We start from the raw sequence: 23,106 nt of genomic DNA on the forward strand, positions 1-23,106 counted from the left end.
AAAGTGTAAGTCCATTATCTCAGCAAAATACAGAAATGTAATCATCATATTAGATTTCCTGTGATTTCAAACTTTAAATTTTGCCCGACACCTCTTAAAATTAAGACTGAAATAGTGTATGACTGTTTCAATATGAATATATGAGTATGTTTGTTTTAACACTGCATTGAAGCAGCTCACTGAGTGAAATGTACGATGGGAAATTTCATGTTTTTATGCATAATTCTTGTGATTTTCTTAACGCTCTACTTTTTCTGTTTGGAATCTCCATTTGAGTTGTAAATAAAGGTTTGTAGTTTGGCTGCACAACATCAGCTTGTAAACATGGACTCGGTGCCAGTGGATGTGTCAGAATTTAAAAAGCTAAAAGTGCAGAACATAAACTCACCTGATAAATGTCGGGTTTAATCCCAGGCACATGATTACAGACTAACAAACACACAACAGTGCCAGAGCTGAGGCAGCCAAAAAACATAAAAACAACACTGATGAAGCCATTTGTAATGTTTAAACAAATCTCACGACTTTATATTCTAAAATATATAGAAAAAGTGTGTCTTTTTATGGCTGCACATGTATGCTCAGTATGTAGGAGAAGAAGGGCTATTGTTTCCCCCTGTTGGCAACAAGGTGCATGTTGACTGTTCAACTGTCCTCTTAACTAAATGGAATTTAATATTGGTTGAAGTTAATGACTAACTTGAGTAAATCAAACCTCTGGCATAAATCAACCACAGTGTTTTCCACTGAAGCAATAAAATGTTATCATTGGCATCAGATTGCAAGCAGCTATGAAGTGTATGTGTATGAGGGTTTCAATGTGAATGTGGGTTTAAGCGCGCACACGTGTGTGTGTGTGTGCGTGTGCGCATACTTGTCTGAGGCTCTCTATGCCGACTCTGCTCATTCTCCTCCTCTGCAGCCGTTCCAGCAGCTTGTCATCAGTGCTTAGTCTCACCGCTGCTGACCGTCTGGCCAGCGTCTATCGGGGGGGGGGGGCATCCTAAAACAAGGAGAGGGATGACTGACATGGCAACACAGATTGGCTCTCACATACTGACTGACACGCGAAATATGGCAGAGAATGCTATCGTCGGTGAATAGTGTTCGTCTGATGTTGAATCGATGCCAGTGTGGTGATTTTCATCAGTTACACAAGCTGCGTGTACAGACTGGAGCTGCGGCTCCATCAGCACACTCTCACTTGACATTTGACATTTTATCATATAATCATAGTGGAACAATGCGACTGGTTTATTAAAGGTAATAATGATAGACACTGAACGGGGAAATTTCATGATATTAATTTGCTAAGAATAGACTTTAGGTAAACAAACAGTACATTTATACATCATTTATACAATATAAACACTTAAGCATAAACTCTTCAGGGCCTATGTTTATTATGAAGCTACAGCCAGCAAGAAGCTAGCTAGACCCAGACCCGGATCCAAGTACACTTGACGACAAAGTCCAGTATGTCTGATTAGTATGAACACTGTTTACTGTATAAGCAGAGTATAATGATCTGCTTGTAGAACTCTGGTTTGCTAAATCACAATCTTCTTAAACGTATTGTTATCAAAAGGCATTCCTGTAATATCTCTTTAAAAGGATTATTATTATTTATTTTTATACTGTACCTTACTTCTGACATTACATTTAAGTCTGGCACTGCTTTGTTTAATTTTGAATTCAGACAATTTTTGTATTTTTCTTTTGTGTTGTTTTTGCTTTTTAATTTTTTGTGTGTGTTTTTTTTGTAAAGCAGTTTGTAACATTAGTTTCGATAAGTGCTATAAACTTTATTTTTATTATTATTATTGTTAGTAGTGGTATCAGTATTATAGTGCATCGATTCATGCCAGAAGCCACTTTAAAAGGTGTTCTCAAGTACAATTTACATTAGGATTGAAATCCAACTTTACCAAAACATGAAAGTAAACTGCTATTTAACCCAAGTAGCCTGCTGAGCAGACATGCAACAGCATTTCTCAATCACGCTGGCTTCCTAAATTTTTACCAAGGTTACTAGTTTTTCTAAAGATCTAAAAAAAAAAACCCCTCAACTTCAACAAGCTACAATGTTATGCTTAAAGGTATATTAACCCTTTGAAACCTTAGCAAATTGGCTTGATATCTTTGGGGAGACAGCAACGAGCAACATGAGTATATTTTTAAAAAAAAAGAATTACCAAGAAATTAGTAAAAACAATTTAAGAAAATTAATGTAAACATAAGCAAAAAGAAAAAAAAAAAAAAGAAAATCTGAGAATAAAGAAAATGACCTCAAGTGCTTTTTTTCTTTCTCTAACATGTTTGAAATTTATATTTAGAGAATCACATCCCACGCCCCACACAAAAAAAAAGCTAAATTTCAGATCATTTCCTTGTCACCTTTTACCCTTTTTTGCAGTTTGAAGGACATTTCTTGCCAAGTTGCTCATTATGTTCTTCTCATGTTTTTGAACGAAATCAAACCAATTTTCTTATGTTTCAGAGGTTAAAATGCTAACGGTGAAGTGTCGGAACGCAACGCAAAAAAACTGTCACTCCAGGTGTTAAAGGGTTAAATATTTATGCAATAATAAAACACTGACAGGGGCCATTCTGCTAAATAAGATCTTTTACTTTTGATACATTTTGCTGATAATATTTGTGTTCTTTCCTTTGGACTTTTGACTTTTTAGTTAAAGAACTGAATACTTTTACTGCACCGGAGGGATGCTGTCCATAAGGGAAATGAATAAAACTGATTTAATTACTTGTGGTTTTGTGATTTATTGGTGTTGAGTTGGTGTGATATTTTTGTCTTTGTAATCCAAGACATTTGAAATATTTTCAGCTAAACTTAGAGGCTCTGGAATTCACACTTGAGGTTAAAAGTTTAAAGGCAGAAAAAATATATAATAATATATCTAAATACTTACCCTTTATGATTCTGTGTTCTTTGAATGCACAAAACTAGAAAATAAATATCAAATAATCATATTTTTTGCTGCTCTGATTTCACTGTACAAACAAATCTAAAGGTAGAGGAGTCAAATAAAGGTTGCACATTTCCTGAATGTTCCTCTCAGCTTTTGTTTTCCATAATGAAGTCCAGGGTGTGTTCTGGGCTGCAACATTCTGCATAGTTGGGAGGGTTAGTGGATTTGACAGTTCTCCAAGTGTCCCATAGCCCTGAGTTCAGCGAACGCGCTCCAGACACAACAGTGACAGCTGGGGGAGGGATAAATAAAAACAGTGTCTCTATCTCTATTACAAGACAGCCATCCAGACAACAACCCAGTAGCCTCTGTGTGTGTGCCGAGAGCACATGCGTGAACAAACACACGCACGATTTTCCTCACACATTCACTCCTTCACACTTACTGTATTCGCCGCTGCGAGGGCAACAGATGGAAACACGAGGGAGGCGAGAAGAAGGGGAAAGTGCCACAGAACATTATAAATGCTGCTGGACTTGGCCCGTTAGCAACCGGCATTCCTCTGACAGGTGTAACATGTTTACCAAACAAACAAGCAGCACAGATGCCGCAGAAATGAAAATGGTGACCGGAGGTTGCATGACCTGTGAAAAGGAGCCGGGTATCCAAGCTGGCATATCTATGAGGGCTTTGAAGGTATTTCAGAGAGACGAGAAGACTGCGTGCCACACCAGGATTGCAAGAGTGTCTCGCAGAATTTGTCTTATGTTACTCGCCCCAAGCATCCCAGGCAGCTCTGGTGGTTGGTTGGGGCCATACGGGGTCACCGGCTCTGATGGGCAGGTTTTAAATCCTCTCACTTTACCGATCACATTCCACTTCAGGGCGGTGAGGAAATCATTTCACACCACAATCAAGCTAAATAACCACTTGGACCTGTCGAGCGAGACATGAAGACTTCCGATGTGACCTTGACCCGCAACAAAACCACTTTTACCAGAAGTCTCTCCAACAAGTCTCACGGCAACTACTGATAACTTAAAGGGACAGTTCACCCCCAAAATAAAGGTAGAGGGTAGATTTATTAGCCATTTTTTAAACAAAGTTTAAAAAACGAAATTTAATTTGTCCTTGATCCTGCTACATCTTTGGAGTTGAAGGATGAGTTGATAAAATCAGCAGCTACTATGAAGACCACTATGAAGTCCTTAAGGCTTCCAACAAGGTCTGTCTATCCAGTGCAATAGCTTGATCGGGGATGTTAGGGGTTAACCAAGTCTCTGTGAAGATGTGCAGAGAGTAGTCTCTGATTTCCCATTGCTAAGTGAGTCTCAATCACATCTCATCCACTTTATTCTCCTGCGATGAGACATTAGTCAGAAGGCCTGGTAGAGGAACAGCTCCCGGTCCAAGTCGGGTCAGCCTTGCCCTGATGCCGGCCCTCCTCCCTCTCTTTGTCCGTGTTTCCATTTACATGTATTTATCAAGCTAGATTGTTTAGGTGTGAGAAGCACGACGCAGTCTCACTACCAATACTTGGTCAGTCAGCACGTTTACATGTACAGTTTATTAGAGCTACAATTATCGCTCAATTAGGCCAATTATTTGGACAACTGCCCTTTTTCCAGTATACAAGTACCAGGGGAGAATCCATTTATTGACCGAAGTATGTCCGATTCCACCACAGTAGGTAGTGATATGCCCCCCTTTTAGCTACTCCCTATAGATCAATGTTGAACAATGTTTATTCACAGTAACTTCCAGGTAGAAGTGCTGCGTCACATACATATAATCAAACAGCATGAGCAAACTCTACTATCATTAGTTGCATTTATACTGCTTGTTCAAGGCGGGAATATCGCACCATTATGCCGCCTCTCTGTCCTATATACAACATCTGATTGTGGAAAGCAGGGACAGAGTGGTGTCGCCTCTGAGCCGGGAAGAGAGGTAGTAACAGCCCCAAAATGAGGTGTGTGAAACGTTAAGCTGGAAAAACTTGACCATGGACGCCACGGGTCAGATGTTGTGACATTTTTAAGCATGTGACCCACTGCAGGAGATTTAAAAAGCAGCTGTTAGGACAGCAGCTAATTCAAAGAAGAAGAATGGTGGCCGTAAAACTTGGAAAACAATAAGATTCAGGAGGTCCTTAACCTCAGAGCAGAGGACGAGACCAGCCGCCGTATAAGAGAGAAGGTAAATGATTGTGATTGACATGACCACCCTCAAATGTGCAGGCCTAACAGTGAGCAAGTGCCTCTCTGTCCGCACTGAATACTTAAAATATGCCCCTCTGCAATGTACACAATCCACTGCATCTATCAGCTGTGCGCTCAAGAGTATACTTAAAACGTAACCTCTCAAAAAACGGGTGAGTTCTTTTTTTTTGTACTTTTCAAAACAGAAAAAAAACATTTTATATTGACATATTTACTAAAATGACATAAACTATGGCCAGCAGCAGGTAGGTTGTTATTCGTGATGTTTTTTAGTTCTGCTTTGCTGTTTAGGTCATGGATTAAGGCTTATATTTACAGGTCAAACAGTGCATTGGCCTTAAAAAACTGACTGAGTTGGTGTGGGTTTAAAAAACAAAATTCATCATTCAATTTCATCATGTACATCATGTTTCTTTTGTTTTGAGAAAAAGACTAAACAGAATGAGGATAACTCACTAAGAAACTTTCAAGTTTTTGTTTTACAGAGTTCAGACTGGCTGGTATTCACTGTCAGAGGTGTGTGTCAGTCCATAGCCGCAAACTGCCAGTTGATTAGTTTGATGTTCCACTGCTGGAAAATAATTGGAGTGAAGTGCAAGCCGTATTATCTAGCCAGAGGCGCTAACTTACCTTTCCAGAAAGGAATGCAATCATTAGCTTTGAAAGTCATTTATCTTGTGAGTCCATGTGCTCCTCTTTGACAAAGCAATGATATACACACTCCCTTTTCTGTGTTGAGTGTAGAACAAAATGTGATGAAAAGAAATTTAATCACTCAGATTTATGAGTAACAGGCAACACATCCCCATATAAAATGGCTGTTTGATTTATAAGATTTAGTCCAGAATACGTTTAACTAACTAAAGCCGTGAACCGTACCCAGCAACTCAAGTTATTTTCATTTATATAGCCTGAAATTATGACAAAAATTATCTCAGGACACTCATAGAGCCGATCTAGCACCGCACCCTTTAATTTAGTTTACAGAGGCCCAACAACTCCCTGTGAGCAAGCACCTGGCGATGGCGGTTGAGTCAAAACTTCCTTTTAAGAGACAGAAACCTCAAACACAACCAGGCTGTCGGTGTAGTTATTACTACACAACTTTATTGTAGTTCAAGTCGTTTATTAATCTTTTATACTGTATACTGTAAACACTGTTGGTTGTTGCTGCAGACTGTAGATTTGCCAATAGTATTCATAATTGCTAAAGATACATATCACTTTCATATTTCCACTAAACTGTAAAACTTCATGCTGTTATGTAGTCAAAATAAATTATGTTTTATCATTTAATTAAAGCAGCACTGCTAATTAGGAAAATTATTAACGGGTCAAATGACTGTGTGATGTAAAAGTGGGATTTATAGCGATGAACCCACTGAAATCTATCATCTGTCTGCAGTTCCCCTTAGATCTAAAGAGTGTTTCGGCATCTTTCAGATGAATTTTTGGGCATCACAGCCTACGACTTGACCGTTTTGGTTTGACTTCACTGCTGTAATCTACAAAAGGCAGCATTTTTTTACTTTATCCTCCAACTTTTTGAGCATATATGATATCTATCCAGCAAAGCACAGAGGGCAAAGTTAGTGACTGGCACGTGAACGCTGTGAAGAGACAGATATTTTTCTCAGAAGTTGGTGGAGACCAAAGACAGAGCTAAAAGGACAGTGATTTTTGGACTTACTTTCGTCAGGCGTCCAGGAACATGACTCCAAATAAAAAGTGTGGGTCGTCAGAAATCTGTAAAAGGCAAAAAACAAAACAAAAAACAGCAGAATTTAATGTTCACCCTCCTCCTGCAGCTCTCCACCCTCTGTCCTAAGCCCCTCCAACAAGAGGACCACGGTCACATGCACGTGCTTCATACAGTATCCCAGTATACACTGATTTATTTTGAATTATTTTGTTGTAGATTCAGCACATTCCATTAACCCTTGATTGCTCTGCTCTCTCTGTTTATCAGACCACAAATAAGACAAGAATTAGCGAGTAGAGATCCAATTATCTCTCCGCCTGGTTTTTCGCCTCTGTGGAACGCTAACAATGGAGGAGAGTGAGTAACAGCCTCGGAGACAGAATTTGGCCAGCTCAAACGCCCCAGAGGCAGGTGTCACAGGTGACTGGTGGTCTAACCTGTGTAATGGCAGCAAAAGAAATTTTGCAGGGTTGTGGGTCCTGCAGAGCTGCGGTTTGCACCGGCTGGTTTGCTGCAGACGCTGATTGGGGATCCTTCTCTGCTGCCCGCTCTCCTGCTGGTGACGTCTATATTTTCTAAAGCCTGAAAACAGCCAAGAGGAGGTGCAAAAGTTCTTAGTTCAGTCCACTTAAATAACAACATGTTCAAAGTTTATGAGATTTTTTGATGCCAAAATTAAAGCCTGAAACAGCTTTAATGACAAGTTGCTCTGTCTGCTGGATGTGTGAAAAAAACAAGTTTGCGAACATCATCCTTTTATGTATAAAATAAATAAAAAATAGATAAAAATACATACATTCTGCCTAAATATGGAAAAAAGGATAAGTTTGTCACCTTACAGTCAAGTTATTTTTTTTATTTTTTAAGACATTTTATTGTATTTTTTTTATAAACTTTAGATGAATTACAATAGTTTTCTCTGACAGGTAAAAACAGAACACTTTAATGACAACAAATGATTTTGTGGCAAGCAACGAAATGATCCTTAAACTGAGTGAATGAATGCAACTGGAAACAAATCTCACTATAGACAGTTTTTATGGCTAAATAATGTTAATTGCACTTAGAGTTATAATCTTTAAGATTTCATTTTGCTCAAATCAGCTGCAAATATATACACGGGTTTTCATCCTCCTGGGGTCAATGTATAAATTCATTAATGTTAACGGAATCTGGGACTGTTATTAATCACACTTATCATTATTACCATTATTACATTACCCAGGACTAAACCCTTCAAGATTTCAATTTTCATGCGTTTCGTTTATAAACTTGAATTCTTAACCTCAGTAAAGATATTTTTGTATCCACATTACAGCATATTTAGAACAAAATTCCTAATTACATAAATTAACTTGTAATCTGAAACCTTTGAAACCCAGGCTAATTGGTTTAATTTCTTTCAAAACCACAGGGAGAAGGTAACGAGCAACTTAGGAGGGTATGGCCTAAAAACAGTTTTTTTTAAAGAGTGAAAAGATACAAGAAAATTATCTGAAAATAAAAAAGTGGAAAAACAATAACAAACATGAAAATAAATTTTTAAATTTTTATGCATATATATATATATATATATATATATATATATATATATATATATATATATACATATATATATATATATATAACTATTTTTTGTGTAATTTTTTAATCACCTTTTACTTCATTTATGCAGTTTGTGGGACATTTGTTGTCCAGAGGGTCATTGACTTTGTCTCTCGTGTTTTTGAGAAATAACTTTCCTCAGGTTTCAAAGGGTCAAATAGTTCGTGAAAGGCGTCTGAACGCAGCACAAAAAAACAGATGTCAATACATGTGTCAAAGGGTTCGTGCAGCAGAATGTCTTAAAGTTTTTTTAGATGAAATAGCTCAAAATGTTTACAGCGTAAATTTTGTGGCAAAATGTTTTGTTATCCACAAAAAAATAATATAATAATAATAATAATAATAATAATAACATCAAATCTCTGATCATCACTGCACATCTGTTAATGATTTATTAGTTCTATATATTAAACAGCAGCGCCAGCATCTGAGTACAGACTGTGCGTACAATGTTGAGAGCAATTCAGAGCTCTAATTCTCTTAAAGTACCTTGAGGGCTGAACTTAATGATCTTTAATGCAAAGAAAAGGAGCATCTGAGGACAGATCGTACACAACAGCACACCCACACTCCCTGCCGCCTCCTGCACGCACATCTGCACACACACGGAGCCACGTTCCTTCTATATCCTGACATTTACAGCAAGTCGCACCACATCTCGACATCAGCGATGCTCTTGACTGTTAAAGGTCGACAGAAAACAAGAGAAGAAGAAAGATCGAGCTTCATTAAAGTTCAATTCAAACATGACCGAACACGAAAACTCATCACTGCAAACAACGTAATCACAAACATTACATGTCAGGAAGTCTGTCATTATTTAAAGCGGTTTGTGACACAACGGTGTTTTATTGTCATGCTGCTGCTCAATGTTTTTGGTAACTGCTTCACCTGCAGCTAAAGTCGCGACAATTAGAGAATAAAATGATTACAGGTACAAATGCGGTCCATGGAAACCAAACAAAATAAACAAGCTAAGATATTCTTCTAATGTCACCGCTTTGAGTCACGAGGTGACCTGAATGTAAAACTCGACGTTTCTTGAGAGCCAAAAGCTACAACTTTATGAATGCTCATTTATCTGGCTCTTAATCCTGTTTTCTCAACATCTTTTACAACTCGAAGAGCAGAAATATGGATGAGGTGCTTCGCTCCAGGCCAGAGCGGTGCTTGATCCCGGATTAAACACACGTCCTCACTCTGGGAGGAAACATGTTAACCCCTTCAGGCCCTAAGGTTATGATACATGATACTAAAGGTGCTGAACTTATCCATATACTTTACCGGTTTGAATAACATCTGTCCTTCTGGGACGTTTGCTACTTAACCTTGTTTCCTGAAGAGAAAAACTAATTAGAGTCTAAATACTGCGGGTGAAGTCTGTCGGCATTCACTTGTATTTGTCACTCATTTGAAAACACAACTGTGATTCACCCATAAACAATTTTACTTTGGAAGTTTTAAAGCTGTAATCCTTAATATCCTCATTAAATTTAAATTGTTTCTGATAGTATTTATGGTTGGCATCATTAACCCTTTCAAACCTGAGCAAACTGGACTGATTTCTTTAAAAAAAAAAAAAAAAGGGTAGAGGGCAATGAGCAACTAAACAACACATGCCTGAGTGTTTACTGTCGTACCTCCCTAATGTGTCATAACATTAACTGCACCAACATCTGGACATGGCACTGCTGAAGTTTCATGGTCACCTACAATGTTTATCTTTCAGCAAATATAAATTATTATTTAGTACGAACAAGGTCATGACATGATGCGCTGAAGACAGTGCAGAAGAATCTGCATCTTTTACACCACCACAAATGAAGAGAACAAGATACGTAAGCCTATACTTTCTTGTCTGTGTTACGCTCACAAGACAAACAGGTGACGCCAAACGAGGCAGAGCGACACACAGTAAACACACGAATCAAGGGGAAATTCCAGCACTGTATGCACTGTAAAAATACACTGCGAATGATAAAACTAAACTGACAAATGTGCCCCCATGCTCCGCTGAATCTCTAAGGGGCTGAATGGCATGGGAATGAGCTTTTAACAGAGACACCGGGGGAGGAAGAAAGGAGTCCCATTGCGAAAGAGTTGAATTACCATATCACTGAGGAGCAAATACAAAGCTCCTTGAGAGCAGCGGGGGATCCGTCATCCAGTGAAGAGCGGTGTTGAAATGCGGATATTTCTGAGCACTCAGACACCACACACTGGTAATAAGCAGTGGGGGAGATCACACAGTTGTTTAAAGCTCACACAGAACATCCTGAGAATCCAGGCTGCTCTGTGACAAAAGCAAACCTGAATATGGAACAAATTTTCGGTCAAACCTGGTTGAATCTGAAAGCAACAAACTTATAAACACGCAAACAATAAAACTATTAAATATATGCAGAACGGTTAAAAGCCGAGGTTTCCTCGAGCCATGCAGTATCCCAGTTTGTTCTGGTTCCCGATGAAAGACATGAGGCCCACGTAAGTCTCAATGAGGATGTTCTGATTCAGGACCAGGACGCCGTTGGCCTTGCCTGGAAACGGCTTTATAGCATGGGCTTTCTGTGCAGCATCCTTGAGCTGCTCACGAAACTTCTGCATCTGTGGACAAGAGGGTGGGAGGATCAGAGATACACCAGAAAACATATTAATGTTCCTGATAACAGTTTGCTTTGCTCAAAGTGCGGCATACATGAGCTCACAAGATAAGTAATAGTGTCACGCATCATTTGCATTAGATAATTAAAGTTCCTGACCAATGAAAAATGTGTTTTTATTCAGTTTATTTCCCCTAAAATATCTGACCTTGGCTTCACTGACCGACACATTCCTCTACTGAAGGAGTTGATGTCTGTGTACTTCCCTCAAATGCAAGATTCAAACGATGCCAGGCAGCCTAGATTAGATTCACTCAGTACGTTTACATGATGGTAGAAAAGTCTAATTATTGTGTTAGTCCAATAAAAACCACACTAAATTAATTTTATCGAAATAGGACTAATGCATCCAGATAATTAGATGTGAAATTGAGCTATTCTGTCATGTAAACACCTCGGTCAGACTTCTGCGTGTTCTCCGGACATACATAGTCGGACATACTTCTGTCAATAAATCGATTTTACCTGTGCTTGTATTCTGGGACATGGACAGTAGTCCAATTAAATGGCCTAATCGAGCTGTAACCACGGCTTGACTGAACTATGCACATAAACGTACTCAGTAATACAAGTCAGTTACTGACTGATGTGAAAATGCCCACAAAGAAACCTAAAACCTCCAGTGCAGAACTGACTGACAGTAACATGAAAATCTTAGCCTAACGGGATAAGCCCATATCTTTCTGCAAACTCTGATTAGACGTCCGGCATAGACTAAAGTCAAACATTAAGTGACAATGTGAGCACACTTTACCACTAATGCAGCGTCAGTCATTGCCAGTTAGCCTACAAAGCTCACAAACAACATAAACAAACAAAATATTGCTGACTACACTTACCATCCTGACACGTCTGCTAGTCGCCAACTTTGGTGCCGGCTCTTCGTCTGAGTCTGACTGAGGCTCAAACATGTACGGCGGCTGAGTCTTTCGGACATTTCCTCTAACACTAACCACCTTGATGTGCACTGCTCTTTCTTTGGTCAGCTTGGACAGCTGAACTAGCAGCAGTGTTGGGCGCTGCTAAGGTCAGATCCAGTATGTATTTAACTCGAATAATGAATAATAGAATAAATAAATGCTGAAATAAATAAATAAATAAATTTATAAACAAATATATTAATGCAGAGGTTAGGACCTACTACATCATAAACATACAGACACCCAAAATAAAAAAAATATAAATATTTTTATATTTTTTTAATCAGCTCTTCATTTACGCATTTAATTATGTCTGTATATTTTTCATCATTTATTTGTTCATTCATTCATTTATTTATATGTATGTGTTAATTTATTCATGTTTTCATTTCAGCATATATTCATTTATTTATTTTATTGTATTCATTTATGGAGTTATTTTTTGATACTGTAGTAACTTTTTTGTTTTCCATATGCTTGCTTTTTGATAAATGGAGTAAGTAATGTAATGTATATAATGCATTTAAAAAAAAAATCAGAGGGAGTCAAATCTAAAAGATCCATCTGCTGTAATCACTAAACTGTCTTCAGTCGGGATAGTTCACATTTCACAGCGTCACATCGTACTTTCGATTACTTGTACACTGCATTCTCAGTAAATGTTGTTCTGGGTCTTTGCACAGCTGTTTGAGCCCGTCAGGCTCTGCTGCCAGGCCACATGTGTGTGTTCGGTTACTGTATGAGTATAATTCACCCTCTCTCTTACTCTACATGACAGCAGAAACAGCATGTATGACGACTTTCAAACACTGTTGAAATTTAATTCCATAGTAAACGATTGCTCCACTCTTTTCTCCTCCTCATAATGAGTCGTCTGCTGTGATTACTTAGAAAACATCGATGTTGAAATCTCTGAGCAAGTTTCGCAATCACTCATCATTCACTCATCATTGTGTTTTCATTATGAAACATACATTGTAATTTTGCACAAGTAATATGAACTTAAAACTGGAAAAAAGTAGTTTGAGTGCTGGTTTTATGTATGTATAATCTTGGCGGTCCTGGGATCCAGCTGTGCGTCAATAATGAGGACTTTATCGGGTGTCGAAACTGACAGATTGCACATGAACCGAATCTTATTCCTAATTCCAGTAAGTCATCTCAGTACAATGATTCATTCGACCACGGGATGAATCTCACTTCACTGTTTTGTTCTTTTTAAGCGGTAACAGTTAAGTGCCTCCATGACTCTCAGAGTACACACCTCCACCTGGATTAGTCATAAAACAACATACATTATCAAATATTTAAACAGATACACTCTGATGGATTAAACGTCAGATCGCCCGAATCACAAACTTTCTCCTGGTGATGCCGAGTCCTGCAGCTGTTCCATAGTTTCAGATTTATGTGCTGAGAGGTTTTGAGATGTGTGACGCTCAAACTTGTGCCAAATAACGCTGGAAATAGTTCCAAAGAAAACTGTTGACAGTGAAGTCTGAATTATTCTGAGAAACCAGGATGTTTTTCCTGGAGAGGAAATGTTACTGATGTTGTTTTTTTCAATGCTGTGACCATCTGAAATAAAATTCCTTTCACCTTCTTTGCATTAGGGTTGTGGCAGATATCTAAAAAAAAACATCAGTAAATAAAGCCACAGCTCGTGTTATGTGATCTGAAACTGAGCCTTTAACCCTGTAGAACCTGGATCAATATCTGTTTTGCTGACACCTGCCACAAGCATTTAAACCTCTGAGACCTGAAAAAAAATAAATATATATATTTTTTTAAAACATGGGGAAAAGGTTATGAACAACTTAGTGAGACATGTCCCACAAAATGAAAGTGAAAGGTGACAAAAAAAACTGACTGAAAAAAAATTAGTTGCAGGGAGACTGTAAGATTTTATCACAAAATAATTTAAAATTCGTATAATTATGCTACAGAAAAAACATTTCATTTTTTTAGCACATTCTTGAGGTAACTGTCTCATCTCTTTTTTTTTAAACTCTTTTTTTATTTGCTTTTTTCAGGTAATTTTCTTTCAACCTTTGAACAATTTAATACTATTTTTGGGGGCATTTTTTGTTTAGTTGCTCATTACCTTCTTCCCATATTTTTGGATGAAATTAAGCCAATTTCCCTGATTCAAAGGGTTTAAATAATGTCATATTAATAACACTGATTGATCAACTTACGTCGCAGAGAGCTGCAAATGTGCCATTAGTGTTCCTCACTGGGTGATGAGTGAAGGTGATGAAGGGGAAGTCCAAGGCGAAGGGGTTCCACCTGGAGGTGAAGGAGGGCTCTCTGAGCCGGTCCCAGAAGATCCGCACCCCCTCCCCCTCTCTCCTGAACACACAAAACAAGAGAAGAACACAAAGTGTCTCTCTGTCAGTGACACTTTTGACTCAAACGTGTGACAGAGCTTCAGGTCCCACAGTTCATGTTGTCACCAGATCAACAACGCCAGTCTCTGCTTTCTAAAAACAAGTTCTTGTTTTGTTTTCCGGTGAGAATTATGCACAAAACACTGAATATAAATGCTTTCTTTGCCTCAGGCCACATCCAGAATAGCTGAAACTTAAAGGATGTCATTTGTAAGTGACAATTATGTGGCACAGAATTGTTTTTGCCAATAGCTTTTATCTCAAGCCTCATGTAGGAGAAATAATCCTAAAGAATACTCTTTTCCCAGCAGAATTAGTGCGTGCACACAGGTTTTTCAAACACAGGTAAACCTGCTAAATATAGGCGACAGACTGCATTCCCTTTGCCTGTGAACTGTGTGTGGTGGTGGTGTGGTTGTTTTTGTTAGTGTGTCCGTGCGCCGTCACGGACAAGCAGGACATTGTTTATTTTAGTGCCGATTGTTTGTCTAAGTGAGCTAAGGAGATGGGCGTTAGTGATAGGTCTGTGAGAATAAATTGATTTTGATACAAATAAAACAAAAAACAAATTAAGTTTATTAAATTATTAAAAGATCTATAAAATAAAGATGAAAAATATTTTGTAGTGTGGCAGCCAGCCTGAAAACCAACACTATACCCTACCCTTTTTTTCAGCTTAGCTGTTTTTTACTGCTCTCTGCCTTTTTAGTATTTGAGTGCGCAAATAAAAACGTTGAGTTTTACTTCCAATCGAGATGCAGCGGCTGCCTTTCTCTCTCCTGCTACTTTTTCAGAGACATATAACTTCCACCTCCTAATATCATTCTCAAAACCCCTCCACAAACAACAAACACATCACTCTGCTAAGATTGTCGGGATGTTCTCAAAATCCACAAAACGGACCAAGAAAGACAACTCAAAGAAGGATGAAGCTCATGCCACATGCAGCTGTCCCTGCACTGCTCGCACAGCTGGCCGGCTAAAAAGAAGAGCTTTGTATATTCGAAAATGAAACTTTACAGACCATACTTTTGCTTTAACATCAGTTCGAATTTTACACCTAAACGACCAAACCTGTTGGTTTTACGGTAACAATGTATGAATAATGAAAAAAAAATGGCATTAATCTGTCCTCAGGGCAAATACTGAATGTGAGGTTGGTCTCAGGTTTTCAGGTCTTAGAGGTAATCTACAGTGTTAATGTTATTAAAGTAAATACCGTAGGTTTTAATGAAAAAGCCCTGGGGTCGTATCTCTCTGCAGCCTAATGAAACCTCAGAAGAGCAAACAGACCTCTGAACATTCACAGATCCCACCTTTGAAATGATGTTAGCGTTGATGTACAAGCTGTGAGGATCTTTACAATTCTCTGTTTACTGTTTGTCCATCAAATGTGATTTAAGGCTTTCTTTTCTCAGACTGTAATATCTGCAGGGAGTACAGTATCTGTGTCGCTGTTCAAAAGGTACGGGGTCACACAGAGTTCAAAACACCTCTGTACCTCTTTTTAGGTCAATGTTACCTTCCTGCAGAATATTCAAATAAACCCAAACTAAACATAGAAAAAAAGATAGTTAAAGTATAAGAAAGAGGCATTCGATATATACACAACCACACTGATCACAAACCTTTTAAACCCTTGGTGTTTCATAAATGCCAGTTTTCAGGAGCAGTTTTTTTCTATTTACTGCACCTTGACATAAAAACACTTTGCTTGAATGGCTCTAATTGATTGCAGAGCTGTAGTGTGGGATTAAAAACATGTGAATGTGAGCTGGTTAAACAAAGAGGGAAATGGGCAGTAAGATATGATACAAGAGCAGTAGGCTGCTTCTGATGGTGTGATTCGTTTCTGTATTAATGTGTTTCTTTTTTCTGTGGTGTGTGTCTGTGTGTGTGTGTGTGTGTGTGTATTTGTTTATTTAGACTGATCTGTTCTTGTTTTTGTATTAATTCTTGTTTGATCAGATCAAGGTGTGTATGGGTGAATACTGAAATTGGGAATATTCATGTTTAAAATGAACTTTTTTTTATAAAACATTGAGAAAAAAAGTGGGGGGGCTTTTCGGACATGAAATACTATCATTTGTTTACTGAATATCTCTGATGGGGCTATATGTCTGAAACGTAATGCACATTCACCAAGTGCAGCCATGATGTCACTGTTCTCACAGGATCCGCACATTGACAGTTTACACAGTGACAGAAGGGGCGGCGTTTTCAAAAAATGACACTGTGAACACCCAGTTTCCAAAGTTTGCGTTTTCAGGCCCCCAAAACGACGTAATCATGTGAACGAAAGGTCAAACCACAACAAAAGTTTAACATTTAATGGAACCGTCGCCTAAGATGTTGCATAGACCAACAAGTTAATTGATTAATACATAAAAAAATAATCATCAGATTCATTGACAATTTATAGAAAAAACATACTCCGGTACAGCTCTGCATGTGTGTTTGCAAAACAAGGATTTTGTTTGCAAACAACATTCTTCCAGAAGTCTGTGCTAATGCTACATGAAGTCACTTTCTACGAGACCGAAAACAATATCTGCATCAACACATTTAAATACTCTGGCCTAACAGGTCTTTGAGAGTAAACAACTCCCATGTTGATTCAAAACAGTAACTAGAAAAACCTGCAGTGACTGGTTTGACTGGTTTGAGTGGCAGAGCAAAACAAAACAAATACTGTTACAGTATCTACATTTCTATATCTATGATCCCACCAATGTCAGGCAGACACGAGTGATATCTTTACAACTGATGAAACATTCAATGAGACAACATGAGAGCTGGCTTAATTCTGACTTCGTATCCCGCTTTTACGTTCAGGGATCTAATCCTTATTTTCTTTTCATGGAAAAAATGACGTTTTCTGCCCACACAACACCCTCATGCTAACACTGAGTCAATATCCGCTATTAATCAGTTATCCACCTTCAAGATTTCATCATTTCCTTCGGCATTGTACATCGTGGAAACATTTGTGTTACGCAAATCCTTTGCTGCCACATACTTTATTTTAGAGCTTTTAGAGCGTTTATTTAGAGCTCACTGTGTATACAAGTTGACAGCTTTCAAGATGCAACTTGCAAATTAATTTAACACATCAAAACTGTGCAAACAGTGCCCCTAAAGTGTGGCTTGTTTTGACAATCAAACAGCCTGTTTTGGTGTTTTTGTGATTCTGTCAACAGTTGTGATTGTTTGTGGACTGTGCAAAGTCTTATTCATTATGTACCTGCTGGCTTGCATAAAAAAGTAAGAATGCAGATAAATAAATCAGCACGCGGGTGATTTCCCAACAGCGCTATGATTTCCTTAATGATCTGTCACACTGATGTTCACATTTTACCACATACTGTGTACAGGAGCACTTCCTGCCAAACAGAATTAAACACCTGAGGCTAAACAATAGTGGTGTGGCTGTTGATATGTCACGGTCCCAGGGAGGGGCCGCATCATAATGCAATCATCGTGCCATGTTTACACAAGTACTTTCCGAATGACAATGCTGCTGCTGAACATTTTGTGCCTCCTCCAGAGCAAAGGTTGTGCAGGGAGAAAAGGGGGAGGACAGGAGAAAAAAAAACTCAGTACAAAAGCAAAGCCGGGGCTAAAAGACTGATTATATTTCAGCAAAAGCCAGTGAGGATGGTGGGGTTACGTCTGTACACACTGCTCTTTGTAAGAGCATTCAGCTATTGCTCGAGTATAAATGGGGATATAAAAAAGCTTTGGCAAATTCCACAGGTAAGCTATCACTGGGAGAGGGACCGGCCCAAACAGGCAGAGCAGGGCTGGGCTTTTCAGCCAGAGGCCTTGGAAGTCTTCACTGTGTTTATGTGGCAGAGCTGGGGTTTGGACTTTCACTGCGCCTCGCTTCGATACAGTCACGAAAATACAGAAATGGTGAAAGCAGACTACACCTTTGCTTAAGGCTGGGCGATATATGTTAGGCTCTATGGCAATGGATTTTAATATATGATATATATAATGTGCTTTTCAAATAAAACTAAATAAAGTATTATGATATAATATGTTATACTGAAATAAATCAAAGTGGAACTGGTGTTTTTACGCTGAAGTGGCTCAGTTCAGAACAGAAATGTTGATGTGCAACAGAGGACCATCACACATGTGCGAAATTAACATTGCCGTTCACATTTACTTCCATTCACTGTAAGAATAAAATATTCACTTCCCATGGCAAAACAGATTTGCATCTTTGCATTACGTACAACTTTGGTGAACTTGGACCGGCAAAGTCACAGCCTTAACCAATGGCAAAGAAGTTTGCATCAAGGAGACAGTAGCAGCATTTACATGCACACTTTTTCTGAATCTGATTGAAGATTTCAGGTCAACTGTTTACATGGGGTATCCTCTAATACAATCTGGTGTTGGACGCATGTCCGTTCTGAATAAAATAACTTGACAGGACTGCCAACTCTTGCATCTACCATGAAACACACTCAGTTGACACTTTTCACACACTCTCACGCAAATAGTGCATTATATCACAATGAAAAACAAGTAACGGATATCTTCTGACAGCAGCACAGCGCACTCTCCCTCTCCTCTCACGCCCTAGCAGGAGTGAGTATCTGTGGTCATAGCGCCGGATGAGCCTGCTCTCAAGCGCATTGCAACAGAAATATATGCAATGCCTGCTCACACACTACAGCTCAGCATACACTGCACAACTACAAATGTTAATTCCAACTCATCCTGTGCAAGTGAATCGTCTGCGATGTAAAGCCAAAGCTCACGATTAATGTGCTCACACTGCATGGTCTGATCGTCAAACCACGACCTGAGAGCTCACACTGCACGTGTAGATGGATGGGGGAATGTTTGTGACTTATCATGTTTGGGAGCATTTTTTACCTTTTTGTGTCTGTGAGGAGAGAGTGAGAGTAAAAAAAATATGACACTTTCTACGCTGATAATAAAGGTCTATCTGTCTATCAATGTTTGTAATGTAGATGTTTTTTACACCACACCCGAACATGTGGCAACATCAACATCCCTTAACCAAGTATAACTGATATAACGCCTTTGCTATGTCATTCACAAATTTCTCAAGGAGATAAGGTTTGTGTCAAAATTCATGCCTAAAAACTGCATCTTCACACCTCAATAAGGAGGCCAAACTGAGGAAATCCACCTCCTACTGACCTTCCCATTAGAGTTCTTCTGAATCCACAGTGTTTATACAAAACGCACACATGCATAAAAGAAACACCGCATTCTGAGCTTAAGGGCAAGTAACGAAAAATTCCTCCCTGGGCTTTCAAGCGCTTGGGACTCATGAGTCAACACACAAGATAAATATCAAGCCCAGCTCCAGTTGTCATGGCAAGTGTCCCACATTGTCTGAGAGCGAACAAACAAATCTGGTCCGATTGCTCAATAGAGCCTGCAGGTTTGTCAGCCATCCATACATGTATCCATCCAACAGGGTTTCATTCAGCATGTGAAAGGACTACAGAGAGGAAAGAGGGTGGAGTCATTACTAAAAAAACAAAGCAAAAACATGAAGAACTGAGCTTACACGTTCAACACAATTATACCCCTATAATATTCAAGCCTCAAAAAGATATTTGCATTATTCATGAAGCTGCTCATGCAACCTCCGAAGCCTGAAACACACAGCCATGTTACTGTGGATGTCATGATGCAAAAGCTGCGATATCATAGCTGCAGGCTGTTGGCAAAGATATTTCCACCTTGAAAAGGCTGCAGAGTCCACAAGCTGAAAACTGCTCCCAAGGTGTTTGAATTCAGAGCAGCACGCCCAAAACATTACACGCCTACTGGTGAAAATTCAAGGCTGTATTTCATTTTTTGTTTTTTATGAAAGAGCAGTTGAGGTCACAATTACTGGGAAACAGTCATTGACGGAGGCAGCAAGTGAGGAACTGCTACCTAAACATCAAACAAGTGTTGAAACTTTGTTTGCAGCTATGAGAGAAACAAATTAAAAGCTCATTATCTGTTAGTATGTATTGTGTGATGCTAGGCCTTATGAATTGTCACAGTGCTCCAAGTATTTGCTGTTTATTTGGATCATTTGATTTATCATGGCAACAACTATTCTTCCAGGGTCCATGTTCAAAGTCAGACGATTTAACCAATATTTACACAACATAGTAAATGAAGCAGTTACAGTATCACCACTACACCCAAAAAAAATCATACCAAAATTCTTCAACTCACTTCATACCAGACTTGCATCAAATAAACTAATCTCATTTTGCTTTTGTGCATTATTCAGTCTAGTTTGCCTAATTTACCAAGCTTTACAAACTTTAGTCCAACTTCACATTTTCATCAAACCACAATAATTCAGGATTCCAGTTCGGCATTTTTACAAAGGTGCACGCTAGTTTTATCATATATCACACATCAGAATAAATGTGTACGCGCGCGCTGAGTATACACTGCAGCATCCTGCCTTTTAATACGTTTTTAATGAGTCCAATCAATATTGTTTAAAAAAATAAATAAATAAAAATGTTAAAATTAAAATTTATAAAAATTATAAAAATGTTTTAAAAACAAAATAAGTGGACAACATTTTAAAGGCATGATGTTCAGTTTACAAATCGCCTGTGAAAATACATGACATGACAATCCATGATAATATCTTATGACGCTCAAAAACTTTTAAGAAAGAACCGTGATGATGTCACAGTGATGTCAGAGTTATTCAGGAGCATTTAGGAGACAGGTGGTCTAACGAAAGATATATTAGAGCTGCATTGTAAGAAACTGATCCAGTGTTTTTGGAGTACAATTCATACTAGAAAAAAATAATAAAATAAATATATGTCCCTTACCTTAAGGCAAGTGCAACACTAAATCACCATAGTGCCTCTTCTCTTAAAGCCTTGCAAGATCAACATGGATTTTTTCCAAACTTGATTTCACCAACAGAAACCGACTCAGCTGTTCTGTGCAGCAGATTACAGAGCAATAATCTCGATGAGTGGTTCCCAACTGGTGGGTCACGGTCCAAAAGTGGGTTTCGGGTCCATTCTGAATGAGTGACTTGTCAGTGTGTCACGTTTATACAAAACTTTATTCTGAGGTACATTCAATTTCTGGCACAGAGCCTTTATTTTGAAGTGCCTTATTCTTGCAGTATGTTTTATTTTTCTGTGCTCTCAGCCAAAGTGTTGTTTACATTTTGTAAACTAAAACTCAATATGTGGTCATTTATCTAATGTGCGGACCCTAAACTAATGACTAAGGAGAAATCTGGACCCTGTGACTCATCAGCTGGGAAAAACTTTACTAAATATTCCTTTTATCATTTTTACAACTCTTTTCACCCCAGAAACGGCCATCAAAGGTGAACGCCAGAAGTTTAGCCCAACTGACGGCATGACTACTGTTTGCATGGTTTCAGTCAGGAAGTGAAAGCAGGAGTGTCGGTCCTCATTTGAGGAAAATTGTTAGGGTGCGTGTATACATCCTTATTTAATGCAAAGAGAGTAAAAAGATTTCTTCCCATTTTAAGCACAGATTAACTCTCCTGTTTCATGACACAACAGTTGTGACTCTGACTAAATTATCCTGAGATGAGGTGCATTATGCTGATGATATCTTTAAGAGCTGCTATGTGCTGACTGCCCTCTGCTGTCCGAACGTGTAAGCTGCTCTGCTTTGTATCGGTGTGTTCGGAAAGACAGCAGAGTGAGAGGATGATTGTTTATAAACCAGCTCCAAAAGAGTGACTCAAACTCCAGATTTTGCACCTTATTGATGTGTATGCTAAAACCAATGAAGAAATGCATAATAAGAACACTCATGTCAGCATATCAACTGACAATGTGAGGAAGAAATTCGAGTTAACTGACGGTGGCTAAATAAGGCATCACTCTCTCTGAAGCCTTATTCAGAAAAAAAACCTCTGATCAGATGAGAGACATGAGAAGAGTGCAGTGCTGGGATTATTTCCAACCTTCATAAATATATATATTTCCTACAACAGTTACTGAAGCAACCTCTAGTGGGGCTTCTTTAAACCTCCACACCCAACTCTTTCAGACAGGAATAAAAAAAAAAATAGATGATGTGCTGGGTAATTAGTTTGTCTAGACAGTTTGGAAAGAAGGCACTTTAAACACATCTTTCCCCACAGATGCAGAAGATACTGTGTGCTTTTTCGTCATGGACGCACCTGGAGAAATGTGCGATGAAAACAAAATCATCAGGACTAAAAATACTGACACTCCCCGAACACTTTCTATTGGCATCATCAAGGTTTTGGGGAGGCAGATGAGGGTACTGATGCCAGAAAACACGCTCTGTAGAGGGAGGTTTGATATTGTTTGTTGTGAAGCTGCTGGTCTGGGAACACAGGGGTCAAACGTTCATGAAAGTGGTTTTCAGTCACAGTTCAGTAAGTTGAAATCTATTAATATCCTCAGGAAGTCCAGTTGTACAGGTTCGCACAATAATATTCCAAAAAAGAGAAAATACAAAAAAATGTATTATTGTGGTGGCCTGTGATGTCTATATTTTTTGTATGCTGAGTTTTTAGTGTCATTACAATTTAAATAATTATATTCTGTTCTTAAATAAACTTTAATATTTTTTAAATGTTTTATTTGCCATAACTTGTTTTTCTATAACAAGTTATTATAATAGGTAAAATAGCTCA

The 23,106-nt window shown here is 38.5% G+C and overlaps 2 protein-coding genes across 12 annotated transcripts in view; both read right to left on the reverse strand.

The window, feature by feature from the left end:
• tp63 (tumor protein p63) overlaps positions 1–7,441 on the reverse strand; it is an 81,464-nt gene extending 74,023 nt beyond the window's left edge. For 4 of the 7 annotated variants that reach the window (XM_088078073.1, XM_088078072.1, XM_088078069.1 and 1 more), the window contains exons 1-2: positions 7,292–7,441; positions 6,843–6,898 (exon numbers count right to left, since the gene is read on the reverse strand). The gene's annotated coding sequence lies outside the window, so the exon portion shown is untranslated. Of the gene's footprint in view, positions 1–874; positions 993–6,842; positions 6,899–7,291 lie in introns of those variants that run through there. The other 3 variants (XM_088078074.1, XM_088078070.1, XM_088078075.1) reach the window with 2 other exon arrangements.
• Positions 7,442–7,689: 248 nt separating this feature from the next.
• Positions 7,690–23,106, reverse strand: part of tprg1 (tumor protein p63 regulated 1) — a 59,981-nt gene continuing 44,564 nt past the window's right edge. For 3 of the 5 annotated variants that reach the window (XM_088078079.1, XM_088078078.1, XM_042483682.2), the window contains 2 exons: positions 14,238–14,391; positions 8,996–11,063 (listed from right to left, as the gene is read on the reverse strand). In XM_088078079.1, coding sequence (XP_087934205.1) covers positions 10,869–11,063; positions 14,238–14,391 — 349 coding nt within the window. In that variant the 3' untranslated portion in view covers positions 8,996–10,868. Of the gene's footprint in view, positions 11,064–14,237; positions 14,392–23,106 lie in introns of all 5 variants that reach the window. The other 2 variants (XR_015776676.1, XM_088078080.1) reach the window with 2 other exon arrangements.

The sequence above is a fragment of the Plectropomus leopardus genome, chromosome 5 (assembly GCF_026936395.1).
Source record: "Plectropomus leopardus strain MGB_pleo_1.0 chromosome 5, ASM2693639v1, whole genome shotgun sequence".
NCBI lineage: Eukaryota > Metazoa > Chordata > Actinopteri > Perciformes > Serranidae > Plectropomus > Plectropomus leopardus.